Source organism: Anser brachyrhynchus, assembly GCF_964034855.1.
Source record: "Anser brachyrhynchus genome assembly, chromosome: 1".
NCBI classification, from domain to species: Eukaryota; Metazoa; Chordata; class Aves; order Anseriformes; family Anatidae; genus Anser; species Anser brachyrhynchus.
In genome coordinates this window covers 35,769,460-35,785,026 of record NC_137694.1, presented here as the reverse complement: position 1 = coordinate 35,785,026, position 15,567 = coordinate 35,769,460, and the positions used below count along the sequence as shown (strand labels likewise).

The 15,567-nt window shown below is 36.6% G+C and overlaps 1 protein-coding gene across 4 annotated transcripts in view; it reads right to left on the bottom strand.

Annotated features, from left to right (window-relative positions):
- Positions 1 to 15,567, bottom strand: part of MON2 (MON2 homolog, regulator of endosome-to-Golgi trafficking) — a 73,608-nt gene that overhangs the window by 29,514 nt on the left and 28,527 nt on the right. For all 4 annotated transcript variants that reach the window (XM_080592058.1, XM_080592055.1, XM_080592056.1 and 1 more), the window contains 12 exons: positions 13,488 to 13,641; positions 11,203 to 11,435; positions 9,837 to 9,918; positions 8,961 to 9,142; positions 7,535 to 7,647; positions 7,222 to 7,326; positions 6,898 to 6,978; positions 6,738 to 6,811; positions 6,569 to 6,659; positions 5,133 to 5,234; positions 1,820 to 1,930; positions 860 to 1,035 (listed from right to left, as the gene is read on the bottom strand). In XM_080592058.1, coding sequence (XP_080448184.1) covers positions 860 to 1,035; positions 1,820 to 1,930; positions 5,133 to 5,234; positions 6,569 to 6,659; positions 6,738 to 6,811; positions 6,898 to 6,978; positions 7,222 to 7,326; positions 7,535 to 7,647; positions 8,961 to 9,142; positions 9,837 to 9,918; positions 11,203 to 11,435; positions 13,488 to 13,641 — 1,504 coding nt within the window. The remainder of the gene's footprint in view (positions 1 to 859; positions 1,036 to 1,819; positions 1,931 to 5,132; positions 5,235 to 6,568; positions 6,660 to 6,737; positions 6,812 to 6,897; positions 6,979 to 7,221; positions 7,327 to 7,534; positions 7,648 to 8,960; positions 9,143 to 9,836; positions 9,919 to 11,202; positions 11,436 to 13,487; positions 13,642 to 15,567) is intronic.

Genomic DNA, 15,567 nt, shown 5'->3' with positions numbered 1-15,567 from the left:
TGAATAAAGTCTAATAGTCAACAGCTTATACTTAGAGTATAGTAGTGCCCACACTTTGAGATCACAGCTATAAGTAAAGCAAAATATTTATTTGTTTCCCAAGGAAAAGAAGGCTTGCTTAATCTTTTTTTCCTACAGTAGTTGATATGAGGTGGTCAAACAATGCTATGTGTTTGAAGAAAAGTATTCTATGTTCTTTATAGGAAGGGAAGCATGGCTATCAAAAAGAAGATGCTCGCAACCAAGTATGCCAATATCCTTGGGGATTTTGGCAAGTATTACCGTCAGAGCAAGCAATACTGCTACAAGAGCAAAATCCTCCAAGCACTTGAAGAAGGGACTTAAGAGGTGCTCATACGACCAGAAGACAGAAACTAAGATGGACAGAAAAGAGATATATGCCAAAGTGAATTCTTTCAATACCCAAGTTTTCTGATGACCTATCATGGTACACAGAGTCATGACTAATACCAAAGAAGGAATAATACAGTCCAATCGTGCAGAAATAGTTCTTGATGCTTACAGTTCCAGGGTCAGATGTTCATTCCACTGCTCATTTCAAAAGAACTTCTTGCAACTTCACCTCTTACTTTCCCTTGTGTGCAAGAAGACTAGTCATACTCCCTAGCTATAACAATTATTTTGGTCTTCTGAAAGAGTAAGTCGGTAAAATGAAAGCATGCACTACATCAAAAATTACCAAAACTGTATGCCTGTTGAGTAAAATTGTTCATAAGCTAAAAATGACAACAAAAATGATGCTATTATCAAAGTAGTTATTAAATTATGAAAATAAAAGCAGGACTCTTTCTACTGTTGTCATTTTACATGATTTTAAAATTTTATTTTGACCACTTACCCCTGATCACTTCGGATTGCCCCCATGACTCCAAGGACCAATGGCCAACCAGGTCCTAAGCTGTCACCCTGACTCTGCAAAATCTGTAGCACGCACTCCAACTGCTTGATCCTGATATCAGGATGACTAATATTTGACAGTTCCTTGAGTGGATTCAATAAAAGCAGCTGCAGTCTCTAAAAGTAAACAGTAAGTTTTATCATCCTTAATAAGCTTTAACTGATTCTTAATTATTTTAATGTGTAATATGTAAAACCATGTAATATCAATCTAAGATTCTTAAGAAGATGTTTAATGCTGAAAGTCAAGTGTTAGACTGGCCCTTCTAAAAAAGCTCTTTGTAAAGGATCTCAGCAGGAAATCTGCATTTTTTCTTTGTTTTTCTACCAGGTCTTCAGGTTCCTCAGGGAGCAGCTACAGCATGCTGTCACAGTTGCATAAAAGTCATCATGCAACTTTATGCTCATTCAGGAGGGCCAGACTCAGCTTCCTACTAAACAGACCTTGAAGATACTATCCACTGAACCTCAGTAAAAATATTACAATGTTTTATTAATAACGGGTTGAATAGCTGTGATTTAGAAGGCTAGGCAATTTATTTTTTTTTACATGCCACTACCTCACATACATACTTCAAAACATTCTGGAATTGTTTTGCACTCATGAGGGTGATCCACAATTTGTTCTAACAAACAGACATAATATGCAAGCATCACCACTCTTTGTTATGTATTTGAAAAAGGAAGGCGAGGGTAGCTCATTAGAATGCACGAGGTGATTTTCAATAGTTATAACTGAATGTTACAGCTGTAGGCTTTATAAACTCAATGGTAAAGTTGCTTTATGAATGCCTCCTATTCACTGAACTGCAGAAAACTTCCTCTAGGGAAGATTTTGATTTTATGTTCATTATAAGTTCCAGAAAAGGAGGAAAGCAGTTTTTCCATAAACTTATTTTACCTGATTCTGTGATAATGGAGGATCATGGCTGAATGTCAGACCTGCTTTAATGAGAGAAGTTAAAGCCTCTGCTCCCCATTCTCTCATTCTGGAGTTGGGATGCTGACAGACCTGAAAACACAACAGTGTTCTGTTTAAAGGCACTTTTATTTAACCAAAATTTGAATATATATAATATTTAAAATTGGTATTTAAATTGTAGTGGACCTTAACATACAATATTTTAGTAAAATATTTTACAACAATACAAAAAATCTCTAAATGTTAAATTTAATAGTAAAAAAATAATAATAAATTATTTTTTGAATGGACGTACCTTCTGAATAAGGAAGCAACAGGAAGCAGTGAAAGACACAGAAGGAAACAAATTGAAAACCACAGCAGTTCAAGTCAATACATTCTCCAAAATCAACATACTAACTGCTGTTTCAGATATTGATGGGCTAAAAGGTACCAAACAGCTCTTCTTAGGTTTAACTCACCCTTAAGCTACTATAAAATTCTAAAGTTTCATCTTTCACACACACAGCTTAACTTACATAATCACGTAAGGAAGCATCACATTAATCAACTCAATAAGCGTCTGCTTTTCAATGGTCCCAAATACAAAAAGTGACTACTTATTGAATGTAAAATAAGTGTTTATGTATCATTATTTCAAAAACTTGACAAAACAACAGTGAACACTGTTTCACACTTAAGTTCAAATGTCTTCATTCCCTTCTCTTTGTCTTCTTGTAATCTAAACCTAGTATTTTTTCTAATTTTTTTTTTTAGAAAAGAACAAAATAAAAGCACTGTGCAAACCCATTGCATAGATACACAGTATGAACTGTAATCCTGTATCTGTTGCCCTCAAATAAATAAGGTATCTACAGACTCATTGACCTCTATATAATTTTTGATATCCACCCTTCCAGCTCTAGCTCGGGTGGTGAGAGAACGCAGCACCTTTCAAAGTCCAAGGCAGGATGATAAGAAAGGCAGATGGTTTGGATTGGGTTGGTGGGCTGTCTCCTTATTGGACACTAGCCAAACTGAAAGGGAGAGCTATGCAGAAGAGGTAGCTTCGTATTAAAAAATGAAGAAATAGCTATTCTACTGATTTTTTTTTTGTTACTTTATATAAGATGACAAAATTTGAAATACTTCATTGTGCTCCGAATCTTATCAGATAATCAGTTTAAGAGACAGAGAAGAAATTCTTCCCTCAGGCTGTTTTTAACTGAATTTGCAGCTGGTGCTCTCTCCTTCCTCACTGTACCACAAAGACAAAGGTTTAAACATAAATAAGGCAGTACTTTAAAATAAATTGATATAGACTATGCATTTCCTACAAAACACTGACAAATATCCAAAATGGATAACAGACTGAAACAGGCTGCTTGCTTACTAGATGAAAACACGGTGTCCCAAGATGTGGATGGTGAACCTTATTGTCTTGGAGATGAAGAAAGGACAAGAGAAAGAGATAGTTGTGCTTTAAGTCTTTAAACCTTTAAGTATCCGAATTTTTTTTCCTAGATAAAAGATTATGTGGATATGATCTCCATGTAGAGGCGGCCAATCCTTCGTACTGTTTGAAATAACACAGTGGTTCAAAGGAAGCACCTGACACTCTGGAAAATGAGGAAGAAAATCTCTCTGCTTGCATTGGGCTTACATCACAAGGTTTTGTGGGGGGGTGGGAGGCTGCAGGGATGCCCTCTGTAAGAAGAGGCCAGGAGCTGCCCTGTGGCGGGCACTGCCAGTTCCTGACAGCTTCAGAAGGGACTTGCTGCTGACCAAAGCTAAGCCAGTTGGCAATGCTGCTGACACACCTCTGTGACAGTATATTTAAAAAAGGACAAAACACATTGTGCAGCAGCTGTAAGAGAGGAGTAAGAAAATGTGAGAGAGAAAAACTCTGCAGATAACAAGATCAGTGAAGGAAGGAGAGGAGGTGCTTCAGGTGCTGGAGCAGCAGCTCCCCTGCAGCCTGTGGAGAGGCCCCTGGTGGAGCAGGCTGTCCCCCTGCAGCCCATGGGTCCCACATGGAGCAGATCTCCACGCTGCAGCAGAGGACCTCATGCCCGAGCAGGTGGACACAACCTGAAGGAAGCTGCAGCCCACGGCGGAGCAGGCTCCTGACCAGAAATGCAGCCTGTGGAGAGGAGCCCACACTCGAGGAGGTTTTCTGGAAGGAACTGCGGCCCATAGGGGGCCCCATGCTAGAGCAGTCCTGAAGAACTGCAGCCCGTGGGACTCACAGTGGCGCAGTTTGTGAAGGACTGTATCCCAAGGGAGGGACACCGCACTGAAGCAAGGGAAGGAAGTGAGAAAGGAGTGGCTGAGAAAGTGCTATGGACTGACCACAGCCCCAACTCCCTGCACCGCTCGTGGCTGAGAAGGAGGTAGAAAAATCGGGAGAGAAGATGAGCTTGGGAAAAGGGAGGGGCTGGCCAGAGATGCTTTTAGTTTTATTTCTCATTATTCCACTCTGTTATTAATTGTCAATAAATTAATCTTCCTCAAGTCAAGTCTGTTTTGCCCTTAACAGTAATTGGTGAGCGATCTCCCTGTCCTTATCCTGACCCATGAGCTTTTTTCATCATATTTTCTCCCCTTGTTTTGCTTAGAAGGGTGAGGGAGAGGGTGGTGTGTTGGCACTTTGCAGCCTGCCAAGGTTAACGCACTACAGTCCTTTACCCTCTGTAAACCTAACCCTGTTCTTGTATTTCACTCTTCTACCTAGCCCTGTAAAGAAATAAAACTTTACAATGATATTCTTTCCCTTGTTTTTAGTTTCAAATTCAGAATTTAAGATTTTTTCCTTGTTGAAACACATTTTCCAAGGAAGAGTCAAAATACTCTACAAATTGAAATGGGATTATGACACCTATGTTGCTAGTATTCTCTTTAAGAAACCATTTTAAATGTTAATTTACATTTATTAAAAACAAACAAACTTCATTAGTATACCTAATGGCTCCAATCCATCTGGTATGGACATAAAAACATATCTTAAAATCTCCCTAGATGAATCCCAAATAAAGCCTGTTTGTGTTACCATAAGTAAAACACATATATATAAAGACCAACAGCAACATAAAGACAGTCAGTAAGAACTACAAAATACTGGAATTTAAATATTTAAATTAACTTTTAAATTCAAGCTGTGATGCAATCAAAGTGCAAAAACAACTAACATGAAACAGAACACCTAAATACACGTCAGATTAAAAGAAATATTTACTCTTTAAAAATGCATTGCCACAAGGTCTTCCTTATTACAAACTAAGTTCTAGGACAACTGATAAAAGCAATTATTTACCTCCAGGAGATGACCCGTCAGAGGTCTCCAAAGGATCTCGATCCTGTGCATGTTAACTAGTCCTGTTTCCAGTAATTTAGCAACAGCAAAAAGCGATGGTTCCTTAGTAAAAGGGAATTTGAACACATGACTTTGAGGTAACTTAGATAATGTCAGAGCCTTTCACTACGTTCTAATTTGTAAATTAAGATGTAACTAAGTCTCCACTGAGTACTGCATTTCACAAGCGGTTGTGACAGCATTCACAGCCGAGGTAGTATGGCTGGGAAGTTTCCACAGCCTCTGCAGTACTTCATGAGAAGCCACAAGGGGGTAGCAACAGCCTATCACGAACAATATTTTTTTCATATTTTTTTTAAATAGTTTTCTCCAAGTTTGAACAATAAACCAGAGCCATAATAATCCTATCAAAACTCCCATTTTTACATAGTCCCCTCTCCAACCAGTTTTATAACATATTTTACTAGCAAACCAGCCTTCTTTCCATCACAACTTTTAAAGTTAAAATTTTATATTATTTGTTCATATACAACATTTAAGACTCCCCTTATGCTCTATCTTCCATCTGCTTCATCAACGCCCTGCAGGAATATGGTACATTTCCCATTCATCAAATACACATGCAAATATTTTCTATAAGCTCCAATAAATCAATAGACATATATTCAAAATTGACTGTTGCACTGGAATTATTCTGCTCCTCACCATTCACATTTCTGCTGATATTTTATTCTCATTTTCAACCGGTTTTTAAGCACACAAAAGATCTTATTTTAATTCATTATCTTTTCTTTGCCTTGTTACTGTAATTGTCAAATATTATCAAGTATACTTTGTCATCATTATCTCTAGTGTAATAGATCAAGTGAAAACTTTCACAAATCCTCCTCTGAGATTAGATTATGACTAGAAGACATATTCAATTTTCTTCAATCACACAGTCTTTAAACTTTCTGAGCTAAAGATTATTTTCTGAGGCCAACAGGAATACTACTATTTTCCCAGGTAAATGAGAAAAACCTTTTTATTTAATATCTAAATTGTTATGCTTTACCTGAAATATATCATAAAAATTTTTGAAAATTAGCATCTCACAGAACATACTGCGCCAGTCAGAATACCTATCCTCTGAAATTACAAGGACTTTTAAAATTTTATCCATCCATGATCTGATAAATGGAAACACATGACATTATTCCTTACCGAACAAAAACCACAGCAATAACACGATGAGAATGCCCACAGGATTTAGTAATCATAGAAGCCATTATAAACAAGACATTCTTTGGTTCATAATTTATTTTTTATTCTGGAGTAAAAAATCCAATGTATTACTGTTTTAACATTAGAAATAGTTAGCTTAAAAGACAAATGCAGAAGTCATCTGCTTTTTTCACAAAGGCACATAAGAAGAAAATAGACAACTCTTTTTATACCTTATTGTTTCCATAGGCCATATCCATGGCTTCCAGAGACAAGGAGCAAAGGGCATTTATTAAGTGATGTAAAGACACATCATCAAGGTACCTGAAAAATAACAGCTATCAAAACCCAACCAAGTTTGATACACACGCGTTATTTTAATTGTAAGATAAGATTTCTTACTGTGAGCTTTCAAAAAGCCTTGAAAGTATGTTGGATATAACTGGTAGATCAGTCATAACTGCTGTGGTCAGAACCTTGAAAAGAGACAGATAATTATCTCATAGATTGCAACAGAAAATACTGCATAATCATTAACTATAAAATGTACAATCATGCTTACTGTGCTGGGTCCTTCCACAGCTCTTCCAGGTTTTAAGGCACCCCCAACACCAGGTTTCAGCCCCAGAATCCACACAAGATGCTGAAATACAAAAGGATGATTTTCAGCAGAAAAGCTGAGATGAAACAAACATTCTACTCAAGTTAGCTTACAGCCTTCCAACTAGCCAGAATTCAAGGAAAATACTACAGTACTTACTCAAGACAATTCAAAGTACACCATTAATAGAATTTTTTTTTTTTTTTTGGTTAGTCACATAAAATCTCAAAACTAAAGTACAAAGAAATGCAAGAAATCAGAAACCATAAATATTTTGAATCATACCTGAAGAGTAGCCAGGACAAGTTGCCATGATGTACCAAGAACAGCTCCATGGCAGTGAGCTAAGTTGAGTAATGTCCTCATACACTGAATATTTTTTGAAGTCAGCTGGAAAGAAAAAAAAAAATCAAAACACGTTTTTTATTATTCTGTAATAAGAGTGTTTCTAGGTGAGCTGGTTTTGGCTGGGATAGAGTTAACTTTCTTCATAGTGGCTCATACCTGATGGGTTTTAGTTTTGTGACGAAAACAGAGACACGCTGAGATGCAGAAAGGAGCATGTAAGAAGGACAGATTGTTTACAAGTTGTACTTACCATTACTGTTCCCTGTGGCTGAAGAGCTAAGGGTTGCCCTACTGCTACAACTTGCTGATGAGACTCACTTGAGGGACTGATCATTTGAACATTCTGTCCCTGAATGGAATATGCTAGAAGAAAATGAAAAAAAAAAAAACAAACAAATTTTAAATCCAGTACTTAATGCAGTAACAACCACCACCACTCCTGAGTGACAGCAAACATACTCCTAAAAATGTTTTCACAGTATTAATTTTAAGATAGCTTACATTTCATTGAAATACTTCATTGAAACCTTTAGTTATATTTAGATTACTATATTATTATCTTATGGGGTTAAAGGAACTAGTAGTAATTTCTCCCTCTCTTTTGCAATATATTAATATGTTTTGTGTCGAGACTAAAATATTAGTGCTAAGATGCTAAGGTACAAGCCTCAGATTATGTCTCAACTCAGTCACCTGTGGTTATTATCTGTAAATGGTATGACTGTGCGATATCACTTTACTAGTGTTCTCAGATTTAAGGTTTCACAAGTGCTACCTAGTGAAGTCTTCCCAATGCAGGACTACAGGCAACCCTTTCTATAATTCACTTGCTAAAAGAAGAGTAACCTAACTAAAATAGTATTAAGTTCACTGCTTCATCTCCCCAGAGATTAGTGTAGCTCAGTCACATGTACTGCTTCACAGACTTGTGATCTAATAATACACTTAGCTTGTGAGCTGGAGAAAAGGTTCCACTCCTTGTTTTAATACTACGGTATTTTTGTTTCATATTAAGAGGTCTAATAGTAAACCCAACTGCCTATTCACCAGGTAGTTGGAATTCGAGCTACACAGCAACTAATTTTCAAAATCAGAAACAGTATATCCTCACTTGACATGCCCCATGATTTACAACATTATCTCAGGATATGGGAAGCACCGATTGAATCTCTTTGAAGCTCAACGGAGCTCAGAACTTAAGACCTTCTATTTAGTTAGTAAGTACTCCCAATCACTATACAATTGTAGAAAAGACTGTAGCACACCACAAATGTAGGATCTTCTAGTCAGATACTAATTATTTGAGTTTCTTGACAGGGACTTTTTTGAAATTTGAATGCCTTAGTTACATATCCTAACAGATCTTTAGGATGACAGACAGATCTCCTTAGAATATGAACTTCTGATATATGCTAAGCATCCAGGGAAGTTTTAGGTTGACTAGAATGATACCTAGCAGATGCTGCAAGACTAAGTAGTTCTGGAAAGGAGGCAGTCTAGATCTTGACTATAGATTTTGAGTAAATTTAGTACAGCCAAGTGCTTTATGCCAAGCAATAATATTGTTGTGTGTCTTTGCAATCATACCCTGATAAAAATAGGGGTTTAGATTTATGGACAATATATGGAACAAAATTAAACACATTTAAATAATAAAGGAAAATCCATATACTTACATTTACTGGACAGAGCCGCGGTTGTACTGTTTAATACAGTAAGGGCATAGTGAGGAGGCAAGGAACCTTTGCAAATGGCAGTGATAAAGGCATCTCTTGATGTTACAAGACCCAGTCTTCCACAAAGCGCAGCCATGGTCAATTCTGCTTTTAGAATATTTTCAGTAGCAGCTTCATCAGTGCTGAAAAACAGTATACATCATTTAGTAAGAATTAACCCGTGGCACAGAAGGCAGCTAACCAAAAGTGAAATGAATGAGAACTCATACTTTGAAACTGACAATGCTATAAATACTGAAGAGCAAGCATAACCAATCAACAGAATTCTCCAGGTCTGTTTCCTATAAAATTGGTCCTTAGTTATGAATGACTTGGCAAAGGAAACTATAAGGAGATATTTAACACTAATTTAAGAAAATAGTGTTTGATAGCAAAAGACTCTCTGAAAGCAACAATAAAATTACCAAGGTTATTACTTAATAAACAGCTCTTCCACTTGAAGAATTGTACATTAAAACAAGTACTGAGATATTATTTAGGCTTTTATAAACATTAGTCACAACATGAGTAGAATCACTTCAACATGTTGAAACATTCAGAGTAATAAAGGAATAAAATTCATTTAAATAGTTTAAATGCAAGTCTTTGAAAATCTGATTAATTCTATATTGAAATATATTAAAGGTTTACTTTAGTATTTTGGGGACCTTCATGTAGTTTACTTGTAACAGCTCAGTCTAGCCATCACTAACCCACAGACACCTCTCTACTTACGCACTACAAACAGCTCTCTCAAACAACTGTCAACCAATATAAAAACTCAGTTCAAAATACAGCTTGGAATTGAAAAATCAAGACAAATGGAAGACCAAATACCTTGCATCAAGTAGGAGGGATAATGCAGCAAGAAGGCCACACCAACAGGCATTGACCATTTCTTCCCAGACAGCTCTGTTAACTTCAATGAAATACATATACTTGTTTATAGTAGAAATGCACAATTGAAAGTTATTAAAGTCAAATATTATCATGAACATTCAATGTTTGCTACCAGAACTTTTCAAGTTTGTGTACACATGTATATATGTATGCACAAACACACATACATGTGTACACAAACACACACCATTACTACTCAAACAGTCACATCTGAAGTAATATTGCTGAAGTAAAAAATGTCACCAGTGCAATACTTATTCTAAATTACATTTTAAAAACCCTATGAAGGTATATAGAACTATTTTTAATCATTGTTTACAAAAACAAGCAGGCATAAGTGCATAAGTGCAGGACATCGGATAAACAAGAAATACGCTACTGAAATTTTTCAGAGAAGGAAAAATCTCTCTCCACTCACATTTACATTTCCCCAGGTTCTTGGATTTTTTTTTTCACTTCTCTAGTATAAAACCAATATAGCCTAACAGAGCTATAATCTGCCCATATGGATTCCCACACTCCTCCCTCCCTCTGCCAGGCCATGGCAAGCCCCCAGGCACAGCGCGAGCTGCCTGCAGCACCATGGAGAGCTCTGCACTGCTGAGGCCGCAGACCCTGCTCCAGACAAACCCATTTCCTCTCCCTTCTGTGGAGCTGATGCCTCAGTCCAAACTTCGGCTCTAGAATCTCAGCTTCCTTGTACACAAGCCAAAATCACTGAAGACCCAAGTCTTTTTGTACGTAGATATACAGGGTCCTCATATGCTATACAAATACAAGACGTAGTTGGTATTATTTCCACTTTTAAAGAAGGTAAATTCTTCCCTAAATAAATACTTGCATGCTATTTAAAGTCTTTCCATTAAAACATTTGTCTTTTCATCTTGCTAGCAGAAATACAATTTTCTGTACTATGGCCGTAACTGCCACATTTCTTTCATTCAGGCTGTCCCTTAAAAGCTAAGGACACAGGAAGGCAGAAGAGTAGTTCTGGAGAACAGAATGTCTATTATCTCCCTCACATCCCACTTACATGGTATTAATGCTGTAGAACAGCATTAATACACCATGAGGAGTGTACGGCTAAGGTGCAACAGGACAGAAGCAGTATATCAGGTCAAGTTTTTTAAGATAACTGCTGCTCTGTTACAAAACAAACGAACAAAACAAAAAACCCTTACTTCATTAAAAGTTTTTACATAAGATTTCAAAACAGTAAATTCAAACAACAAAGCATCAACTCTCTTACTCCTGCTTTACATAAAATTGTTGTATGTTATATAATATTTGCATTTTCAAATACCTAGCTCTTTGTCTGATTGGTCAGATACAGACTGCAAGTCTTGCCGCTCTGAAGCTTGTGCTGGTAATGAAGTTGTCTCTGTTGTGGTTTGATTGACTGTTTCTGCCTCTCCCAACTCTCCTTCAATCATGGTAGTGATACCACGGACAAGATCCAGTAAACAATGAAATGCCACCGACATGGCATAGCCTTCAGGAATTGTAGGTGGCTCTACTTTGTCCAGCATTTCCAAACTGAAAAATTGAAAGCATGACAAGCAATCATGTAATAGTAAAACTGTGAGTAAGAACAGTGACAAAAACAAGCATTCTCAACTCAAGAAAATCAACTACTTGACTATTAAGTCACTAATGAAAAGAGTAAATGAGTCATTAAATAAAATAGCAAATGAAAGGGAACAAACACTGAGTACAGTATTTAGACCTGTCAATAAATATTTTAAGAAATTAACACACATAAGCAAGTATCACTGAATGAATTATTCGACTTTCATTATTGTTTTACTTATAAGGCTGTTCCAAAGAACAGAAGCACATAGCAATAACAGAGATGATAGGTCAGAAAGTCATGACAATGTAAATATTGTTATAATAAATTGATAAAAAGTCAGATGTTTCATGATCGTTATCTTTTCAGTTCACACAAATGGAAAAGCCTGCCATAGGAAGATAATGTATGACCAAATATCCATCACCTATATGCACAGGTAGACAATGTAAGTTACTTGTACAAAGAGGAAACGTTTACATGATTCACTGCTGAATACCACGCAGTTAAACCATCATTATTCTGGAATTGCAGCCTCACTGCCACTTTTCTTCATATTTTACTTTAAAAGAACTGCTGGGTTAAAAATCCAACAGGAAACAGATTGTAGCTGCCACAGCAGCAGCGTCTGCACAAGGCAAGGTGGTCTGTTACAGAAACTACCTGCTACCCCAACAACTACTATTTCATGGTTTACTTTACAAAACGTTGCTAGACAGACTAGGCATTCCTAGTCTACATATTAGCTACAATATACCAGATACTTTTATACAGTAGTGCCATTATTCCTTTCTGCCCAAAAAGCTTTCTTTCTCCAAAAATGTAACACTTCAGTTATTACTTCAACTTTCTTGAAGATGGCTGCCAGACATATCTGAGGGCATATGCAATATAGGTAAATCATATGTTCAACTTTTTTTTTCTCCTATTATAGTGGGACAGGGCAAGCTTAAAAAGGGGTGGAAGAAACAATACTCATTCCATACAGGAACAGTAACGACAAAAATAAGGTAGTTAAGACACAAAAACAGAGTTAACAATTAAGAAAAATGAAAAGGTAGAAAAGCAGGAGGCTGCAGTAGGTGGACAAAGCATGAAATAGTTTTTATCTACTTTTGTTTAAAAAATTTCAGTTCCTGAGAACAGCCAAGCAACCTAAAAGAATATTCATGGTCACTGTTGGAATAAAAAGTCAACACATATTTGCTGTTAAAGTCTTGAAATCTGAGGATGAATCTGTCCTTCTAAATCTGAAAGGCAGATAAAGTACCTTAAAAAAGTAGAGATCTATGCTATTTGCTGATTTCACGGAGTATTAGTGTGCCAAAATTTCACTGGCTGTACAAATGATCTGGAAGAGGTTGTATAATAATTTGGAAGAGATGGACCCTCAGTGGTCATGAGTGACGTGAAAAGATTTTCACTGTTTTTCACTATTTCAAAAGCATTGCAACCTAGTAACACAGCTCTGTAAATTTAGAAACATTTCCACTCTGCAAAATCTTCAGGAAAAAACTAGTAATTGGTCATTCTAAGAAGTATTCACAGTCTAACCTTCATCTATAGGTCAATACATTGCTTGGAATGACAACCTGGCCAATATCTACCAGAACATCCTGTTCAATAAAAAGTGTAAATACAGTAAAGCGGGTCTAAGAAAACTGTTTTTTCACTTCCACTGATGGCTTAATGTCCTTAATGTTTGTCATTGCAGAGCCCACCAGAATACATTCTAAAATTGTTATATACTATAACAAGGCCTAAAAGAGAAGAGTTATACAACAACAGTATGGTAGAAAAAAAAATCCAACAGATGCTAGAGCCATAGGGGATGTTTGGATCAGAAAACAGAGCATTTGGACAAAACAGTTAAAAATCAGACCACCCCACTGCACAAGAAAGGCCATAATATACCTCAATGCCAGCTAAACGAACACCTCAATCATCACTAATAAAAAAAATCCTTAGACAAATTATAAACAAAAGTATGTTACATACAAAAAGATAATGGTACTTACTAGGTAGCTTTAGCACTGCCTTGTACTGTTACGTTCAGGATAGGTATCCAAGTTCCTCTGTACTCGAAGGCAGGTAATACAGTTGCACCGCCCCCCATTCCAAGCACTCCAGGGTTTGTCTGTGCTGATCCAGTGCTCCCAGATGCATTGCTTCCTGTTCAGGAAACCAAAGTATTAAAATTAACCATTCCCAGAGGCTAATTTTAGTGATCAGCAAACATCCTTTTTCTGTACTTATTATTTTAAGTTGAGACATGTAGATTTATCTGAGATGCCCTGCTCAATACATCACCATCACCAAAACAAAAAACTATTTTTGAGCTCCCCCTGCTGTCTGCAACATGGTATTATGTGCAAAAGAATCAATTTTAAAGGTGTAGTTGATACTAACTGCCCTACTTTCAGTCAGAATAAAATGTTTTGTGAAAGGCATAGCAACAGCAGCATTCATAACACACTGAATAAAGCGAACTTAAATAGACTCAATGAAATAATATATATTTTATTGAAGATTCACACATATTTAAATAAAATTTAAGGACTATTTGAATAGTTGCATTTAGAAGTAGCAGGAAAGTAAGGCTAATCATTCCAAGACTGAAGATTACCGCAAACTTTAAAGATTTCAGAAATGAAAAGCCACATGAAGAAACTCAAAGAGAACTCCAGTGTGTGAATTTGCGCCATCCCAAGGTACAAATTAACATCATCAGGGAAGAGCCAACAACATGCCAAACAACAGCTAGGATGGAATAAATTTTGGTTCCAATGCAAAAAGCCAAAAATACAAAACAAACAAACAAACACAGATGAAAAGACAAGGAAGTCTGTATAAATACATTTCCTGTACATCGAAAGAAGTCTGTACATACTAGGAGTAGGTACCACAAGTGCAGATTCCCAAAAAGGTGACTCACAGCACCTAACTTCAGAATAACAACTGCCATTTTGGTGTGCTCTCGTTTAATTATGTAGAGAGGCTAAACTGCTAAATCCAGACAATATGAATACATGCAAAAACATATGGGAATACACTTCAACACAGTAAAGCTTAACAAGTTAAAAACCAATACCATACTGGTAAAGTGGTCAACCAAGCACTGCCACTGACATGAACACAATTGCACTGGTGCAGTTTTCTGCGATCTCACCAAGCAGTCACACTTATAAACTATTTTTTTTTAAATCAACTTAACTCCTTACAGTGGTAAAAAGGCTTACACCAATATAATAGTGACACAAAACTTAGGCAGATGCAGCTTTCACCTTCTCCCATGAAATGGCTACCCATTGCAAAACTGAAGCTCTGAAGTCAACCACAACTGAATAAAACAGCCTGCTGCTACAGGACTACCATTGCGGCCAGAAGATTCAGTTCAAAAATTAAGAATTGATATGTTCTTTGTTAGAGATGGCCACAGAAGGAAAAGAGGCACAGAGATATGCATAAGAAAGAGACATGAAAAATGCTCAGACAAGAGGAATTGAAAAGGTAAAGGACAAACAAACTGGAACGATAATCCAGAAAAATAGTGACAGCACTAAGGGTATGTCCCTTATGCAATGCTGTTTCACGTGAGGAAAAAAAATGTAAGTTTTGAGGAGAATGAGGATTTGGTGAATGGCTTCTTGTGTGTGTGGTGTGTGTTATATGATGAAAATATGCAGTTTTATGCTTTTCTAATTTACTTAAGTGCATTAAACTAACCTAGAAATAATAGAATTCTTCTATCAGCTTCTATACAGATAACTATCAAACAACAACTGACATAAATTTCTTCACGGAAGCAATGTTAACACCAACTTGTAATTCAAACTTCATGAGGGAATCCTGGGATGTACGAGTCTAAACACCGACTTTTTAATGTTTGCTAATTTAGTAGTAGACATGAGAGATAATAAACGTAATTAAAATATAATTATCTCTTTTAAGAAGGCATGTCAAAAGACAGCCTTAGAAATTCTTATGTTGTTTGTTGCTGAGGTTTCTGCTTCCAGAACCCTGGGAAGAAGCAGAAAGCCCTAATTCAGATGTGACTACCTGCAAAGGGATTAACAGGAAAACGATTCTTCCTTATAC